This window comes from Phyllostomus hastatus, unplaced genomic scaffold (genome assembly GCF_019186645.2).
Source record: "Phyllostomus hastatus isolate PE091 unplaced genomic scaffold, TTU_PhHast_1.1 phas_scaffold_345, whole genome shotgun sequence".
In the NCBI taxonomy this organism is placed as follows: domain Eukaryota; kingdom Metazoa; phylum Chordata; class Mammalia; order Chiroptera; family Phyllostomidae; genus Phyllostomus; species Phyllostomus hastatus.
This window is the reverse complement of record NW_025334024.1, coordinates 7,178,639-7,198,237: the sequence shown is the minus strand read 5'-3', so window position 1 is coordinate 7,198,237 and position 19,599 is coordinate 7,178,639. Positions and strand designations below refer to the sequence as shown.

The window sequence follows — 19,599 nt, the reverse complement described above, 5'->3', positions numbered from 1 at the left end:
TCCTGCCTTCCCTCCTTCTTGTCATTCTTCCAGTCTCCAGACAAACCTTTGCATGTCAGGGCTGTGCCTCCCACTTGCATCCCAGCCCCCGGAAGCCAGGTTCCCAGGGTTGTTCCGGGAGCCCAGCCCTGCTGGGATCAACTCCAGATCCCCACCCTGTTCTCCAGGCCTTCTGGACCTTCTCCACTCAGCACTGAGATCCTGGAGGGAAGCCCAGGCTAATTTGTGGGGAAGGAAGGTGGGACTCCTAGCCTTTGTCCAGGCCCCTCGTTGAAAGCATACCCAGGAGACCAGGCCTGTGATGGTGGCTGGAGACAGGGCACCAGTATAAGGGGTGCTTGACCTGACCTCCTAGTTTGGGAAAACTGGTTTCCATCTGTGATCCCTGCCTCTCCCCCTCCCCCACCGTCCTATAGAACCTCCTGAGCAAATTACCCAGCTCTGCTGGCAAATATGAGCAAGCCCCTGACGTCAGAAGGTGCACTGAGTATTTTCATTAAAGTCAATAAAGGGACATAGGGTCTAGCTTAGGATTCTAGAATGTCAGACCTGGGGATAATCTAGGCATTTTAGTTTACCACTTCATATTACAGAGAACTGGGAGGCCCAGGGCATCAGGTGACATGCCCAAGGTCACACAGCTTACAGGAGCTGCCAACATCATGCAAGCAGCTACCTACCCTCTGAGCGCCTGCTCCGTGCTGGTGGCTCCCCTGGGATTAGGCCCGTCTCCTGCCTGCCAGACTAGGGTGCTTTGCACTTCAGTTTGCTTTGTGCTGCATTTGTTTTATGAAAAAGAAGTAACCCACAGCCTCCCTCCCACTGGCCAGCTGTTCACAATGTGCACAGGTGGCCACAAGGAAGGCAGAGATACTTGCAGACAACTGGTCAGACATCAGCCCCAGGCCTGGGAGGGGAAGCCTTGTGGCCTGCGGATGAGTCACCCTTGCAGAGGACTAAGAAAACCGAACCCGTCCTGAGCACCTTCCGTGTTTGGGCACTGGGTGAGGCAGTTGGACTGCTCCATTATTTCACTCTGCCTGCCTTGATGGTCACAGTCTGTGTAACAGCCCGTCATCATCGCGGGTACATAAGTCTCACTCTCAGGTGTTCCAGAAGGGGCAATGCCAGGAGAATTCATGGAGACCCTCTGAAATTCAGGTCTACATTAAAAAAACTCCAGTTTTCCCTCCTGAGTGTCTCCTTGACACTCTCAACACTTCTGACACTAGATGGGGAGACGCTTTCCCCCACCAAGCAATTCTCTGTGACAGCTGCTGGTGTCCGAAAACTAACCTCAGTTGTTTGGCTGTCGGTCCACTGGGTAGTGTCAAAACCCACAGGTTAAGGGCTCAGCCCCCACTACCCCACTTCAGATGCCAGTCAAGAGTAGTAGGTCCCCAGGTTACTCCCCACTTTGGTCAGACCGGGCTTTGCATCGGGGGTTCCCACCACCCCTTCCTCAGTCTCGATTAATTTGCTAGAGCAGCCCACAGAACTCAGGGAAACACGCTCACCAGTTTATGAAAGGACATGATCAAGGATGCAGATGAGCAGCCAGATGAAGTGAGGCAGAGGGCAGGGGCTGGGAGGTTCTGGCGCCCGGGGGCTTCTGCCCCCATGGAGCTGGGGTGCATCACCCTCCCAGTGTGGATGTGTTCGCCACCGATAAGCTCTCTGAACCCCATACTGTTGGGATTCTAAGGAGGCTTTCTTACGTAAGCATGATCAATTATTAACTCCATTTCCAGCCCTTCTCTCATCTGGCGGACAGCAGGTGGGGCTGAAAAATCCCAAGCTCGTAATCGTGGCTTGGTCTTTCTGGTGACAGCCCCCATACAGGAGCCATCTGGAGTCACCTCGTTAGAACAAAAGATGCTCCTAGAGCTCTTATCACTTAGGAATTTACAAAGGTTTTAGGAGCCAGTGTCAGGGATGGGGTCAATATTAGAATAAGAGTTGTTCCTAGGGCTCTTATCACTTATGAAATCACATAGGTTTTAGGAGTTTTGTGGCAGGAACCGAGGCAGAGGCCAATATATACTGATATTTTTTCTATTAACTCACAATATCAGATGATGGTCCTAAGCAACCTGTCAAAGCATAAGCTTGGGCCAGCTTGACAGAACCTCAGGCCCCAGCCCGCATGCTGAGTCCAACTCCACGTTTTGTCATGGTGCCCAGAGGCTCCGCATGCACGGTCAAATTTGAGAAGCATTGCTTCAGAGCAGGGGTCGACAGACTTTCTGTAAAGGATCTGAGAGTCAATATCTGAGGCTTTGCAGACATGTGGTCTCTGTCACAGCTACTCAACAGGGCTATTGTAGCTCGAAGGCAAAAGCAGATATAGACCCTGCATAAAAGGCGGGAGCTCAGCTGTGTTTCAAATACACCCTTGCCCAAAAGCAGTGGGAGGCTGAGTTAGCTCTGGGGCTGTGGTTGTGGACCCCAGGCCCAGAGACCTGACTGTGGGGTTCAGTGTTCTCAGATTGCAGAACCAGGTCTCAGGGGGGTGAGCCTGAGCAGGGAGGGCTCTGAGCCTCTGCCCCCGAGTCAGCTAGGCAGCAACTCCTTCTCTACTTTACGTGTCAGCTCTTATTCAAAGGTTATCCTTAGTGACCAGGTCAGTTTGAGAGGCTCAGCTGCAGGTGGTGGTGGTACAGTCGGCCTGGGGTGGCCAGGACCTGCACTGTGCCTGAGGCTTGCTTTTTTCTAGACAGGACGAAGGGGAAGAGCCCCCTGAGTCACACGGAGGTGCTCTGCTCCATCCACTCCCGCTCCCTTCTCAACCCGAGCTACTACCACAGCTTCGGGATCACCGAGAACTACGTCGTTTTTCTTGAGCAGCCCTTCAAGTTGGATATTCTCAAGCTGGCAACTGCGTACATCCGGGGAGTGAACTGGGCTTCCTGCCTAACTTTCCACAAGGAGGAGAAGGTAAGCTCTGGCTGAGGTCTCCGACCTGCTGTGCCTGAGGAACCACAACAGTGGACAGCCAGAGCCAGGTGTCCCGGGCAGCGGACACTGAGACGGAGGTCAGCCTGGAGGAGGTTTCTTAGGAAAGGAGGAAGTAAACTACCATATGGTCTCCCCAGAGGTGTCAGCCAACCTCCCAGAGGGCTCTGAAGTTGGGATGGTCCTTCAGAGTGGTCCCGAGTTAGGGCACGGGTGCCGGGCCTTTATGCCCCCCAGCAGTAAGTCAGTGGAGAAGACTGTCCCGAAAGGGTGTGTGACCTTGGACAAGGTAGCCTCACCAACCAAGGCAGTCCCCACTCACCTCAGTCCTAACCAATGTCTGGGCTCCCCCAGCCTCCACTGTCCATCGACAAGGCCTTTCGGCACCCCTGCGGCCACTGTGTCACGCCGGGGACGGGGCCCGAGTTTACTCAGACACGATGACAGAGTGTTCCACCAGCTGGTAGGACAGAGACGCCTTCAGTGTAGGTGCACCTGGGAGCATAGAGTATGTACATGTGTGTCCAGGTACATACGATATCTGGATCTATGTCTTCACATGTGCGTATGTGTGTGTGTGTATTTGCTGCTGTTACTTGTGAAATACATCAAGTAAGTCTCAAATACACAAGTATAGAAAGTGACATATCAAGTCCCCTTCCATGTCCCGTCCTCTCTCCTCCCTCCTTCTCATCCACTGCCCCATCCAGGGAGAGCTCCCACTATCCACTTGACGTTCTTCTACTCCTCTTTCTATGCACCATGTACTTCTTTATGTGCATATACAAATTTGTGTCCCACCACCTCGTTAAGGCGTATCCTCTCTTCTCAGGGAGGAGAGTGAAGTGTTTGAGGGAACAAAGAGGTTAGGTGTGGCCCCGCCTCTGCTAAGACCTTCCAGGTGTTTCCCATCTTCCTTGGAATAAGATCCAAAGGCCCCACTCATTAGCCTGTAAATCCCCACGTGCCCTCATCCCAACCACTGGCTTCCTGCTCACTCCACCTCCCCCTGTACCTCCTCCAACCAGCCCCACACATCCCTGCCTCAGGGCCTTTGCACGTTCTGTCCCCTGGAATGTCCTGCCCCACACGGCTTCCTACCTCAGTTACTCTAGGTCTCAGCTCAAGCCCCCGGACCCTGAGGCCTTCCCTGATGGACCCATCTATTACAGACCCCTCCCCAGGCTTCCTCCACCCCTGTCCCGCTTCATTTTCCTCAGTAGTGCTCATCATCCTGGACATATTGTATGTCTGATCATTGGCTGTTGGACTCACCCGCTCCGGAATATAAGCTCCAGGGCCCATTATCCAGAGGCTTGGCTTTATTTTGTCTCTCTAGTTCCTGAAAAAGTGTCTGATGTGTCGTAGGCCTTCTACAAATATTTGCGGAATGAATGAGTGGGGGCAAGACAGCAGCTGGGAAGTCAGCGGAAGTTGGGGTTGCCCCACAGCCGAATTCCCCACGCACGCGGAGGAGCATCCCAGTGGCAGGAGCTCCCTGGCCCTCTGGCCTCCAATCTGAGGCTCCTGGGTCTGGAGGGCAGGGCAGTGAGCCCTGGGATGGGGCGTGGAAATGCATTTCAGAGGGAACTCTCTGCAAGTCCCTGTGGCTGACCCAGGGATTGGAATCCTGAGGAAGGAAAGGCCTAAAATAATTACCCCTGTGCTCACCTCCCAGAATGACTCCCACCGCCATGCTATCAGAGCTCTCCTCCTCTGCACCCTGCTTAATATTCACAGGTTGATTCTGGGGAAGGTGAGAAAGAAACAAACAAGCAGGGAGGAGGGTGGTTGGGCCAGAGCTACCAACAGATAGAAACAACTCCCTCCCTTTGGATTAGGCAACTGGGGCTACAGATAGGGCTAATTACCACCCAGAGTGATACCGCCTCATGACACCCAGAGTGGTGCAGCAGCCTCAGGAGCTGATACCCATGTGGGCTCCTTAAGTAGAACCAGGTCACTCAGCCCTCCAGGGCAGGGGTGTTGCTGTGACGACTGCGTCCCTGTAGCAAGCTCTGTGCTGGAGGTCGGAGAGGGGGACCCAAAAGGGCAAGTGTGGTGTTTGGGTTTAGGGGCTCTAGCTATGCACACTCTCTGGCTGGGAGCTGGATGGAGCCTGGGGCGGCCTAGAGTTCTGGCACCTGGCCAGTTCTCTCCAGCTTGGCCATTTCCAGGGAGCTGGCATGTTGCTGCCCACCCAGAATCATAATCAGGTAAAGGAGGGGAAACAGCGCACCCTCCGGGGCCTCCCCCAAACACTGCGCTCTTGGTGACACAGCAGCCCTGGCCCACAAACTTCCTCTCCATCAGAGAGAGATGCACTTGGACACACAACAACTGACAGCCCCCCGCTCAGTCCTTCTGTGCGTCTGGCACTCTGGAGGAGGGGCACCGAGGGTCGGAACAGGCAGGGGATGCTGCAAGGCCATGAGCCAGTGCACGGCAGGGGTGGGTCTTGTCCCGTACCTGATGCCGCAGCACTGGGCCAGCAGAGGGACAGCTGACCACGGGATGCGCATCTTCTTTCAGACTCACATTCACATCGTCGACCGAAGGACTGGAAAGCCCGTGTCCACCAAGTTTTACACGGACCCCATGGTGGTCTTCCACCACGTCAATGCCTACGAAGAGGACGGCTGCCTCCTGTTCGATGTCATTGCCTACGAGGACAGCAGCCTCTACCAGTGTTTCTACTTGGCCCACTTAAAGAACAACTCTGAAGAGAATTCTGTGGTCATCTGTGTATCCGCCCTCAAGAGGTTCGCTGTGCCCCTCTGCGTGGACAAGGTAATGGCTCGAAGGAAAGCCCATTTTATTCCTGCGGACACGTGAGCCCAGGTAGAAAATGGCTGTGGCCCTGATCTGATTGACTTTGAAATCCAAAATGAGCTGTTCTTAAAAAAAGAGAGAAAACATTTTCATTATTTCCCCAAAAGTAGTAGATAGTCATAGTAGAAACTTTAGAAAATATAGATTAAGTAAAAAGGAAGGAAATCCCCCATAAACCCATCATAGATGTATTTGTATTACCCTCCAAGTCTCTCTCTCCCTCTTCATAGATAACTAGCTAGCAAGATAGACACACTGATATATATATACATGCACATAATTGATATGTGCATATAGTATATACTATGTTATATATTCCAATATACATATTGATATATATCTCAGTAAAGTGGTTAAAATTACATACAATGTGATTTGCTTTTCCAGATCACACTGTGCATAATTTTTAACTGTTTTATTGAGATATAATTCACATGCCATATAATTTACCCATTTTCACTCATTTAAACTGTATAATTCAATGGCTTTTAGTATATTCACAAACTTGTACAACTATCTCCACAATCAATTTTAAAACATTATCATTACCCTCAAAAGAAATCTCACACCTTTTAACCCGCACCCCCGACCCCCAGTCCTAGGCAACCGTCACTTCGCTCTGTCCCTGAGGATTTGCCTTCGCTGGGCATTTCATGCAAACGGGTCGTGCATGTGCGGCAGTTTGTGCCTGGCTCCTTTCAGTCATCGTCACGAGTTCAGGGTTCATCTGTGCTGCAAGGTACATCAGTACTTCATTCCTTTTCGTGGCTGAATGTGTGCATACTCTTTTGTGTACTGCTTTTTTTTTTCACCTATTGGTATACCCACACATCTTTCCAAGATGTTACATGTTCTTCTACAACACCATTTTGCTACAATATTTTCCTGACAGCCCGTGGCAGAGATTCAGCCCCACTTGCTTACCCAACACCCTGTTGTTGAATAGTCCTGTTCTTGCATTAAAAATGACCACTAGGTCAGATGTTATCCTCAATTAGGGTGATGCTGCCAAGGCTCTGGGCTTGGTTTTGGAGGCCACGGCGGCTTCTGGCTCCAGAACTCACTGACTTCATGTCTTAATTAATTTAAATGAAACCAAATTTAATTCAATTCAATTTTGATGGCTCGTATTTACTAAATGCACTCTACGTGCCAGGTACTTTGCTAAGCGTTTTATTTTCCTTACTTCACTTAACAATGCAAGCAACTTGTGGGAGAGGTTCCTATATTAGACTCATTTCACAGATGAAGAAGCTGAGACTCAGAGAGGTTAGAGAATGTGCCCAAGGTCACACAGCCCAGAACTGCAGAGCCAAGGTTGTTATCTGCACCAGCCTGTCTCTAAACCCATCCTTGGAGCTTTAAGAGGTGTAAGTGTGCTGTTCTCCCCAGTGCCCTAACTCCTGGAAAGAGCTCTCAGGGCTCTGCTAGCCTGCGGAGTAGAGGGCATCCCACAGTGTCCAGGAAGCCTTCTCCCACCGTCACTGCTGGGCTCCTCAGTGCTGGGGTTCCAGCGCCTCCCGGCCAGTGAGAGGGCCTGCCTTTAAACCCCAGGTCTGTTTGTTGTCCCCGTCTCTCCAGCATCTCCCCATCCGAGGTCACCTGTGTATCTCTGCCATGATTTTTACCACATTTCCCATCACTTCTATTTAACACTTATAAAATCACATTTTGTTTAAATCAACTCATTGTTGAAAGGAAACCTATCACTACCCAGCGGAAAGCCAGCTTTTCTTGCTGCAAATAAAAGGCAAGCATGAGCATTAGAAAAATGGAAATAAAGCAAAGGTCTTAAGGTCTCGCCAGATACTGTTGCTTGCCAAGACTTAATCTCTTTGTTAATAAGAAAATTCTAAAATGTATATAGCTGTTAAAGACACAGTGGCACCTAGCTGAGACTTGCCCTTTGACCCTGTCAGAAAGCTTGGAAGAATAAAAGGAATTAACTTTCTCCTCAGGTGATTCAGGGCTGTTGAATGAATGGCCCCTGTCCCACATAATCATCCCCTGAGCCACCGCCCTCTGTGGCCCTCGCTCTGCGCTCTGCGCAGGGCCTCCGTGCAGGCCCTCGGACCACCTCCCCTGGCTCCAGGAAGCAGTGGGGGTGTCACAGGGCACGCAGGCGGCAAAATCCCAGGGCCCAGCCCCCACACGTCGCTCTCAGCCCAGGGATGATACACAGAGAGGAAAGACTCCCTCCTGCTGCCCACACACCATGGGATTTCATAACCTTTTATCACGCTTGAAAATGATTTGCTTCCTTGGAACCAAGCTAAGAAGTGTAGCATGTATATTTTTAAAAGGCGCCGTGTGAGCCATCTGTTGCTTTGAAACTAGCAAAGAAGAGTGAGCCCTGGGAAGGGTAGCTCTGGCCACGCTTTCTAATTGCTATTTATTGTCCCTTAAAAATGTCTTCTCGCTTCACTTTCAAGTTGCCCCGCCTGCATATTGAAATCAGAAAGTCAGGCAGGAGGACATGGCCTATATGCCCAGATCGGCAGCTCTAATTTCATTCTATCCAAAAGGCTTATTAGAGGAGAACCACAGGAGATTCCACTCTTTGTCAAATGCCCTTCAGTCTGGGGCATCTGCACATCCCTGTCTCTCTGCCTGCAACCCTACTCTCTTCCCACCAGACCTCCACTCCAGTCCTGGCTGCAGGTCAGACTTACCTGGGGCTTCCTGCTGGGACTCGGCCCAGGACAGTGAAGGCAGAACCCCCAGGGGTGGGGACCAGGTGTGGGCATGGTCTCAGGGCCCCCAGTGGATTCTAATTTACAGCCAGGAAGCAAATCCCCGGTCCTCCTGAACGTGTCAGGGTCTTTACTCCCCTCAAATGAATTTGTGCACTCTAATGGCACCTGCAGCTCTCTACTCGACATTTGTCTCAAGTATAATGAGCTTGCTCCGTCACCGCTTCCTGTGGAATGAAGCTCTGAGAGGGCCTGACTCTGTCTTGTCAGCATTTATCCCCTGCACCCATCGCAGCGTCTGGCACTCCGCAGGTTCTCATTAAGTTCTGGAGTATTTTAAATAAACAAATGATGAATGAATGAATGAATGAATGAATGAATGGAAAACATGAGGCAAGGTCTCCAAAAGGGCACAGGGTCTTTAGCATGTGGGACATTTCCCAAGTGGAAAGTGTTTTCCGTGTAGAATGGGCAATGGGGGAGTCTATTCAAAAGTCTGGGACCTCCCAGCTGCCCCAGATTCTCTGCTGTCCAGGCTCGCTGGGGTCAAAGGAAGGAGGGGCCTCTTGGCACCCTCAGCCTGTTCATGTAGGGTGTCAGGGGGGTTGTTGAAGGCAGAGCAGGGCTGGGAGGGATGTGGGTGTGCGCAGGCAGTCCCTGACGGCACCCTGCCCTTGTCCTGCAGGTGGGTTCATAAGCACAGACTTCCCTCCTGACAGCCATCCATACATAAGGGGCCGTCATGGGCAAGGGGTGGGAGGAGCGTAAGCGTCTTGGACTTGGAAGCGGTGGCTTCAACTCCTAGCTCAGTAGATTTGGTTGTTGTCTTTTCTCCAATGCAAAAATGACCCAATGTTATAAGAGCAGCCACCATGAGAGCTGTCTGTATGCCAGTCCCTGTGTTAAAATGCCTTTTCTGCTTCAGACCCCAGCTAGAGGGGCCCCTGCTCCGGCACTTTGGAGGCCCTGATCTGGCCATACCCCAGCGGTGTCCCTTCTCCCCAGGGTGAGGAGTTCAAAGGGCTACAGGGTCAGGCCCACCCAGAGGGACACCCTCCTCCACCCCAACCATGAACTGGCTACCCAGGATCCCAGAATTTCCTGCTCAAACAGCGCAGGCCTGCTTGCAGCACCTGCCTCTGTCCTCCTCAGGGCCCATGAGGCTGCCAGAGCTAGCTGTTGGCTTGGGTGTGCTGGCTGGGCCACCCTTGCCATGGGAAGAAAAGGGGCAGGGACAGAGAGCTCAGGCCGAGAGGCTGGCCCTCACCCTGCTATCCTGGTCCAGATCCAGACATGAGGGGGTCCTAGACTTCTCAATTCACACTTGTCCCTCCAGATCAGCACTATGCAATAGAACCTGGTGCGATGAAAGAACAGTATCTGTCTGTCCATCCAATACAGGAGCCACTAGCCACATGTGCAGTTGAAATGTAGCCATTGCAGCTGAGAAACGGAATTTTAAATTTTACTTAATTTTAATTAAAAATTAAATTTAAATAGCCACATGTGGCTACTGGTTGCCGCATTAACACCATTCCACATTATGGAGGTCTGTGTGCCTAGGTAGGGGAGAGAATGGTCTTTTACTTGGCAATTTGATGTGTTTAGACCTAGGGTTGATGGGGCTCACTCTCATCCTGGGCCCTGCAGTTTTAGGGATGGTTAAAGCATGTTTTGCATGCTTCTCACCTAGTCTCTATGGCAGTCCTCTGAGTGATTTATTATCCCCTGGATACAAATGAGAGAAAACGTCGCCTACCCACATTGCAGAATTATCAGTGGGATTTGAGTTGGGATTTGAATCCATGTCTGCCTGGCTTCAGGTTACTAATTATAATGGGTCTGGTCCTGGATCAGGTGTTTTCATAGCTATTATTAACTTAATCCTAACCATTATCCTCAAACACTGGTCAAAGGAAGCTCACTTACACTCACTACCCATCCAAAAGTTACGAATTTACCCGCTATTTTACAAACAAGAAAGTGGGCTCAGCAGGGCTGAGCAAGCTCACAGAAAGCTGTCAATCAGATTTCACACCCAGGGCTACTGAACTCCAAAGCCAGTGAGTGTTTCCGGGAATTACTGAGATTACTTCTTCTCCCCCTTGAGTTTAGGGATTTCAAAGTAAGCCCACAGAGTGCTGTTGAATTCTGGCTGGAAAGCAGTCTCTTCCCAAAGCTGAGTATGATGGCTGCTGAGAGCAGCAGAGTCATGTTCTTTACTGTTGTGTGTGGAAAATTCAGTTTATCCCTCAACCAGTCCGACCAGTTTCAGGCTGCAGATCCACTGACTCCCTGAGAATCCAGCCCAGGACGTGTGCAAGAGGCCTGTTGCTGTCATGTGACTAGCAAGTCACCTGGAGGGGCCTCCCACCAGTCTGTGTGCTGCGCAAGTGGAGGCATCCAGAGCTTTTGTTTATAAGAAAACACATGTGTGCTGGGCACTAGGTGACTTTTTAATGCACTTCATCTCATTTAATTCTTATAACCACTCTGCAAAGCACATGTTTTGCCCCTGGACAGATCAAGGAAAAGCTTACTGAGTCACGCATTTACTCATTTGTTCAGCAATTACTCCCTGGGAGCTGTGTGCCACGCACTGAATAAAATCTGGTTGCTGTGTTCATAGGGAAAGACAGCATAAAAGAAGGAAGCAGCTCCATAAAGGAAATAATTGCAGCGTGGCACAGATACCTCACAGACACTGCGTACTGAGTTGTTAGGGAAGGGGATGTTCAAGTTGAGGCCTGCAGGATGGGAGCAGGCGAGCCTCTGGGCCTTTGCACCTGCTTTGTCGTCTGCCTGCAGTGTTCTTGCTGCTGAGTAGAAGAATTGCCACATGAAGGTCTGGGCCCAGTCTCTGCTTCTTCTCTCTTTGTGACCTTGGACAAGCCACTTTCCTTTTCTGGGCCTCAGTTTTGTCTTCTATAAATTGAGGGATTGAATGCTAAAAAAGCATTGGGGGGGCCCTGCAGTTCAATAGGTAGGATGCAGTAAATTTTCTTCCCTTCCCAATAAAAAGCAGCTATTGGTCAAATAGGTTTGTTTTAATTATAAAAGCCCAGTTTGGAAGATCTGGAAGGTAGATAAAAGTTTGAATAAGAAGTCAGCCATAACAACATTTTCCTCCGCAAACTGTGAAGTCAGGGACTCGTGGTCTTGTTTCACATTCTCTTCCAGTGCCTGCCTTCAACTCGCCCCCAGTGATGTGGCAGCAATGTGATAGTAGAAGGAGTAATAGTGGTGACCCTACAGTGGTATCATCGACAGCAGCTAGCATTTATCTAGCACTTTCTGCTAACCGGGCCCTCTTTAAATCATTTGCATGGATTGTCTTATGTAATCTGAACAATAGTTCAGAGACACATATACCATTTATACAATGCATATACTGTACCTCATTATACAGATGAAAACATTGAACTTCAGAGATGCAAAGTAATTTACTCAAGGTCCTATAACTAGTATGTGGAGAAACAGGGAGTACTAAATACTCGATAAATACTTAACCAATTGTGTTAAATCCCTCTCTTGGGTTACAATGATGGCCGTAAGGTACTGACCAGAGCAGGGTCTGCTTATAACTTGAGGCCAGGGAACATCCTTGATAGGTATATTTCTCCCAAGTAATTTTTATTGCATGTTTATTTTCTTTTCAGCAGTGATACATTTTCATAGGAGAAAATACTGAAAATACAGATAAGAATAGAAAAAGAAATTAAAGTCCCCATAATGCCACTGCCCACCATATTGTTACCGTTTGGTATATTTTTCCCAGGCTCTTTCCAGTGTAAGCTTTTTAGCTGGCTGAGCTCAGACTGCACATGCAATGTATTCTGCCGCCTTTTCACTCAGCATTCTATCATGAGCATTTCCCATGTTATTATGAACTCTTTATAAACATTCTTTTAATGACTGATGCAGCCTTTTACAGGTGAATCATCCAGTACTTAAAAAGTACATTAATTTCACCTGCGAGGGATAAGGCAGCCCAGAGTAGAAAAAAAGAGCCATGGTTTTAGGGGCCCCCGTCCTACCACCGACCAGCTACACAACCTCGGGGGAACCTCTTCATATCGCCAACCCTCGTTTTTAACCGATAATGCCAATAACGTAACAGCTGCTTCCTGTGAGTAATGAGAGGCCACAGCAAGATGACATACGCAAAAGCATTTTTTTTAAAATGTATACAGTAAAGCAAATGTTTTCTCTTGATAACAACTTTTTATTTTTATTTTATTTTTTTTGCAAAACTGATTCTTCCAGAATGCAGAAGTAGGCTCAGATTTAATCAAACTGGCATCTACAACAGCAAGAGCCCTGAAGGAGAAAGATGACCAAGTCTACTGCCAGCCGGAGTTGCTCTGTGAAGGTAAATACATCCTCTCTCCCTGTGGCTAGGGAAGGGTGGGACTTCATGAAGACCCCCAGGCCCCTTCACGTAGTACCTCCTTCCAATTCAGAGATGCTATGCACGGACAAGGGACAAAGAGGAGGGCTCTCTGGGACATCCCAGTGAAGAGCATTTGGAGACAGTTGTGTCTGGTACATCTTCCAACACCTCCCAGGAAGGCACTGGGATGGTCACTGGCCCCAGGGACTGGCACGGCTGCACTCTGCAAATGCTGCGCTGCCGACCTGTGGGCACAGAGTGTTTGGGTCTCCACCTCTCCACATCCACAATTTCCTGCACAGCAGGCGCTGTCCGCCCCATTTCACGGAGGAGGTAACTGGGCCTCAGAAAGTTTGAGCTACACACACAATGTAAACCCCCTTGACTAGAAGTCACGCCTACTAGAGCAGTGCTTCTCAGCCTGGCACTACTGATGCCTGGGGCTGGTCATTCTCTGCGGTGGGGCCGTCCTGGGCATTGCAGGGTGTTGAGCAGCATCCTGAGCCTCAACCTACCAGATGCCAATAGCACCCCCACCCTGGACTGGAACAACCAGAAACATGTCCACACATTTCCAATGTCCCGGGGGGCACCATCGCCCTGACTGAGAACCACAGCCCTAGAATATAATAACTCTGTGGGACAGGGCCATGTTTTTGCATTCAGTGTTGTCACCAACATGTACAAAAGTCCAGCTTAGCTAGACCTGAGTTCAACACTTCAATTCATAGTGAACCGGCTTGCCCAGGATACTCAGAGAATGGCAGGGCATGGCTCTAAACTCAAAGCTTGCTCCCCACGCTGGCTGCCCCATGCCAGGTTCAGGCATCTGGAAGGGTGCCATCCTGGGGACTCTCCTAGGATGACCTCAGATTTGCCCACCAGGACCATTTCTGTAAACAGCGTCCCGTGGATCCAATAACCAGTTCTGTGCGGCACCCAGACTCTTGGGGTTTTAAAAGTGTAAATACAGATCTTGTTTCTAATTCTTAAGGCATCAACTTCCATGTCCTCTGACCCGCCACGCCATGCAGTGTGGGCAGATGGAGGCTTAAAACATTACAGTCTTCTTGTTTCTGAGAAGAGAATTCCTGTTTATTGCAGCAATCTTGGGCAATACTGGAAAGTATAGCAAGAGATAAATCCCTCATAGTCCCTCCACCCAGGACAACCTTTGGAATTATCCATCCAGTCTTTTCTATTGTGCACGGGTTGCTTGGCACATGCCAGGCCCACTGCTGGGAGCTGCTCAGACATCCTCTCCTCTCACCCCGGCACCGTCATCGTGTTATCATTCACATAACACAATGTACTGAGCTCAGGGCCTGGCCCGTACTGAGAGTCCCACCAAAAGGAGCCATTATTATTAGAACAACTCTAACAGGCAGCTCTAACAGGCAACCTAACTCTGGGTTGGCACATAATATTCTTCTTTTAGAACTGAGGACAGAAAAGCTGAGAATAATAGGGCGACTTGGCTAAAGACAGGCAGCAAAGCCAGGACCCGCACCCAGGTTTCTCTGACGCAAAACCCCTCAACCTCTGCATTTATACTTTGATGAATCTGTTCCATACCACATAGAATACTCTGAAGTGGCTCCTTCCACCTAATGAATGTGGTCTGAGAATTTTCCCACATCTGAAGATTCTTGAAGAACATGGCTTAATAGTCATGCAGAATTTGCTGGGGTGAATCACACTTTATAAATCAAGTGCCTATGGTCGGCCATTTACAGTGTGGGGTAGTGGGTCCCCAACCAGGTCTGAGGGGCCCAGGAGCACCATAGGAAGTCTCAGGCCTATGTTAGGGCCGATCGTGGGCATCTTTTTCTGATTGAAGTATGTGGGTGGCCTCTCTTCCTCTTGTTCATCCTGCCCTGGCTCTCGGAAGTTCATGATTGCTCACCTGTGAGATGATACACCTTCCCATCTCAGTAACCCACTCCCCTTCACCCCTCGCTGAGCCCGATAACCGTGCACGCCTCGGGCCCTTCTCCGGAGGCCTTGATGTGGCAGATGTGCCTGTCCCCGCGTCCTCTCTGCTCGGACATTGTATCGTCCCCGGCACCCAGCTCCTCTGCCGGTCCTAGTTCATACGGGGAGGACCTTCATTCTGGTACTCAGACTTAGACATTCAATTTGACACAACAGGAACATATAAATATATATGCATTTACCTGGACAAAACGTTAAGGTTTTTTGGATTACAAAAGTAATAAGTATAATGAAAATTTCATACAATAAAAAACTTAGGATGTACAATACAAAATATAAACCATTGAATATAGAGAGGTTATCACCCCAGCAATGCTTCTCAGAATTTTCCTCTTCATTTTTAACAGAATGGAGATAATTCTATAGTCATCCTTTTATGTGGACCTTATGATAAGGATATTTTCCCACATTATTAAAATCCTTTGTAAATATTACTTTAACATAGTGTTATTATATATGAATTCACCAGACTTATTTTAACTATTTCCCATTGACAGTCCTTCCACAGAGTCAGAAGTTTCTCTTCACTCCCACACACACGTGTGTGCACACGAGACTTTTTTTAAAAGAGCTTTTAAAAATTGCAATAGCCTCTGATTTTAATCATGCAATTACTTTTGATTTCTATCTTGGATAATTAAAGATTTTTATATACTTAAAACCTTGCTCCTGAACCTTCTAATAGAGCCAGGATAATTGTCAGAGTTTCCTCCCCCCTGCCCTATGACTACCCTGATCCAGTCCAGTGCCTGAATCAGGTTCAGGGGTCCTGGCCTGGGAGCAGCATTTGTAGAAAGGGTACCCGGCCAGGCACAAAGGGTGGATGCCCTCAGCCCTTGGTGATGAAGCTTCATCAGCTGTATCATTCTCTCTAGGCTTAGAACTGCCTCAGATCAATTATGCTCACAACGGGAAGCGATACCGGTATGTCTTTGCTGCTGAAATTCAAAGGAGTCCCATCCCAAACAAGGTACTGATCCCTAGGTGCGTGGCCTACAACAGTCCTGTCTACAAAGCTGACTTCTCAGATTCTCCGACTGGGTGACCTTGATTAGAAAAGGGAGGGCAAGAGGGAGGTTCCCTGGGGGACTGGAGGTAGGTTAGAGAGTAGGTCAGTTTGGGACAAAATACATTCGAAACAGTGATGAGCCTGGAGAGAGAGCTGCGCCTCCTGGGCTGAAGCTCAGGAGGGTAGCCGAACTCTAGAGCCAAACTCTAGAGTTTGGTTGAGTTCCTTATTCCACACGTGTTTTCGGAGCGCTAAGGCGGCAGGCAGGGAGGACAAGGAAGTGTCCAGGGGGTTCCAGTCCCTGCCTCACCCTCTCCAGCAGGGAGGGGACAGCTGAAGCTTGAAAGATTTATTTTGTTTTTTAAACTACTATTTGTGGAATACTTACCCCAGGAACTATGCTAAATGCTGTACAGACACTACTTTCCCTTAATATCTTCATTTTTAACAATACAATAGAAAGTCTTTTTTTTTTAATGTGCAGTACAGAAAGTACGAAGTAAGAAAGTAAGAAAATTGAGTTTTTCCCACACACATTCACACACCACAAGACACTCCCACACCCTAAGGGGAAACAGGACTCTTGGTGATTAACAGAAGTCCAGTGATCTATACTTTTAAAACAACAAAGGAATTGTATTATACTTTAAATATCTGCATTGAATATATTAGTTTATTTAACTATCAACAAGTTGCACTGTAGGGCCAAATACTAGGTAATTCCAGGGTTTCTGTTTTGAAAAGAATTCAGTGCGTAGTGTAAGCTCTGAGGTGGCAGGAGGACCTTTGCTCCGAGTTGAAGGGGGAAGCTGGCTGCTTTCATTCAGTCACTGTCCTTACCAGAGGGCGTGCCATTCCGGAGTCTTCACTTGAGGGGCTTAATCCGCTTTCTCTGTGGGCCTTGGTGCCTTCCTACTCACAGGAAATAAGCCTGCTTTCCAACACATCATCCCCATGTTTCTCCTCTTTGCATGTACAGATGATCAAATATGACATTCTCACAAAGTCATTCCTAAAATGGGAAGAGGAGCACTACTGGCCGGCGGAACCCCTGTTTGTGCCCACGCCGGGCACCAAAGACGAGGATGACGGTAGGTCTCCGGGAAGGAGAGCCCACCCACTGCACTCAGCTTGCGATCTCGTTCTCACACAGAGACCTCACTGCGGGGCAGTGGCCCTGCCCACAGCCACAGCTGGTAGAGTCATGCTCTGAAACCCAGGCCTGTATGAATTCAAAGCTACAGGGCTAGGGAGGCCCCAAGACCACACATACCCCTGACATTATCTGCAAGCTTGCTGGAGCTCCCAGTTGTCCCCAGCACCCCCCAACCTCCCCGCGCCCGGGGAAGTCATGGACACTCCCTGCTCCCAACACTGGCATCCGTGGAGTGTGGCCAACCCTGGAAACTCCCCTCGGCCTACACATCGGAGCCTGGGTCGGGGCTTGTAGTCGTGGTTGACCTTCAGTCTTCAGCCCCTCTGGAGGTCAAGCTGACCACTGTGTGGCTTAAAGTTCCCATCTAAGTCACTTGGCGAGGACAGGTTGTCTGACTGGCCCCAGGTAGAAGTCACCACCTAGCAGCAAAGGTCAGATCTCCCTCGAAGGGGATTAAATTGTTTACTTCCTTGTTTCCTTCACTTCCACAGAAGCCCACTTCCTTTCCCCTGAGCAACACTGCCCTTTCCCAGAGTGTGGCGTCTTGGTTTTAGAATTCATTTTCATGGCTGAGTCAGAGTTCTTCATTATTTAAGCATGTACCTTTCTTCGGAGCAACTAGAAATGTGTATTTGAGGCCCACCTGGCTTTTCTGGGTTTCCACGTGACAAATGGCCCTTTCCTTCTTTGATTCTGCCTTTGACCCAGAAATGCCCTGCCTACACCCATGAGGGTGCTAAGGAGGGTAACAAGAGCCATGGGTGGGGCTGCCCTGCCAAGCCTGCCAGCTGCTTCCCTCAGGTGAGAAGGGAGTGGTTTTCTACCTACTGATTATTCGTGACTTGGCGCCAGGCAGGGGACCCCGTGTCACGGTCATTTCTGAAGCTGGGGGTTGTTGGTACCCCCACCTGCTGAGGCTGGCCTCCCACTGGGCTGCTTGAGCGTATCCCGTGCATTCTCTCCATGGGCAGGGAGGAGCACTGTGTTCGTTTCACCAAAGGAGAGGCTCAAAGAATGAAGTAACTTGCCCAAGGTCACACGCCCAGTGCCCACAGAGGTAGGGCGTGAGTCCAAGCCGATCTGACTTCAATTACACTCAGCCACTCTGACACCCAGGAGGCCTTGGGAAGAAGCACGAATGTTGGCTGGAAGTTTATGTGCATTATTTCTTGTAACTCTATTCCTTGAGAGTGAGTGCTTAGAATGTTTCCATTTCACAGAAGGGAAAGCTGAGGCTGCCTATGTGCTGCATGTGCATGCGGTGAATTATGCTCATCCAGTCTGAGTTTAGTTGAGTGATGTGTATTAGCCTAAATGCATCATCGAAACTGATCCTCTATCATCAGAGTTTCTAAGTTGTAGGGAAACAGCCATTCTTCAGTGCACACAGTCATTTACAAAGTGCTTTTGTAATTCACCATGCAAGAGATCCTCTCAGCAAGCCTAAGAGGGTAGAGAACATTATCCCCATTCTACAAAAGAAGAGACTGAGGTTCAGAGAGGTGAAGTGTCTGGCGCAGCCAGGGCTGGAAGCAGGTCTGCTGATTTCCAGTTCCCTGGCCTTTCTCTGCTGCTCTCACAGAATATCAAATTCACTTCCCTTCTGTTTGGATTAGATACTGACGGTCTAACGAGCACAGGGAGACACAGCTGAGAAATGTATCGTTCCACCTGGAGGAAGTTCAAGGCTGCACTTTTACAAAGTGTCTCCTTTTGTTTCCCCAAAGGAATTATCTTATCAGCCATCATCTCTTCTGATCCCCAAAAGCCACCTTTTCTGCTTGTTCTGGATGCCAAAAGTTTTACGGAACTGGCTCGCGCATATGTAGATGTAGACATGCACCTGGATCTCCACGGGTTATTCATCCCAGACGCAGACTTGGACCTGAGCAAATGGGCCCCTCCCCAGGAAGCCCAGGACCAGGCCTCAGAGCCCCGCGTGGCCTCACAGACCTGACAGGCTTGGACGGCCCCGCCGGCAAGGCTCCCGCAGAACACAGGTGTGATCCCTCCCGTAACTCTTGTTGGAAAGTTGATCAAGTATTATTAATCGGCTCTAGCACTTCTGGGAAAGACTTTTTCCTGTAAAGACGACGATCGTGAATCAGAACTTACGTTGTCACATATTCATCGCTCTCTTCCCTCTCTCCGTTCTTCCCAGTGGACTGGACTGTGCACCTGGGAGCTCTGGCTTTCTCAGCCATGCCCTGTTAGTGAATTATGTGGCCAGCCCTTTGTGGTCATTCCATGCAACGCATGACGTGATATAAAATAATAAAAACTTGAAAGTCTGTTCCAACCTTATTTTATTTTTACATGGCTTCCTTCCTCTGAAGTGCTTCTAAGGCAATAAAATACAGCGACAGAGCTAGATGGTTTTAGCAAGCTAGATGGCTCATTGTACAACCAAAGGTTCGACAGGTGGGGGTGGGAATCCACCTTTTACAGGAGGGGGTTAAGGGTCTGGACACCGCCTCAACTGGCCATGGCCGAGCAGCTAGAATGCAGGATTGAATACCAGGCCCGGCTCACACGAGGAGGTCTTGCCTGATGCTGAGAACCAGGG

General features: G+C 49.4%; 1 protein-coding gene across 3 annotated transcripts in view; it reads left to right on the top strand.

The window, feature by feature from the left end:
- Nucleotides 1-19,337, top strand: part of BCO1 (beta-carotene oxygenase 1) — a 30,639-nt gene extending 11,302 nt beyond the window's left edge. The window contains exons 6-11 of one of the 3 annotated variants that reach the window (XM_045818809.1): nt 2,717-2,937; nt 5,488-5,745; nt 12,747-12,852; nt 15,744-15,838; nt 16,857-16,968; nt 18,761-19,337. In XM_045818809.1, coding sequence (XP_045674765.1) covers nt 2,717-2,937; nt 5,488-5,745; nt 12,747-12,852; nt 15,744-15,838; nt 16,857-16,968; nt 18,761-18,990 — 1,022 coding nt within the window. In that variant the 3' untranslated portion in view covers nt 18,991-19,337. Of the gene's footprint in view, nt 1-2,716; nt 2,938-5,487; nt 5,746-12,746; nt 12,853-15,743; nt 15,839-16,856; nt 16,969-18,004; nt 18,549-18,649; nt 18,703-18,760 lie in introns of those variants that run through there. The other 2 variants (XM_045818811.1, XM_045818810.1) reach the window with 2 other exon arrangements.
- The last annotated feature ends 262 nt before the right edge of the window (nt 19,338-19,599 follow it).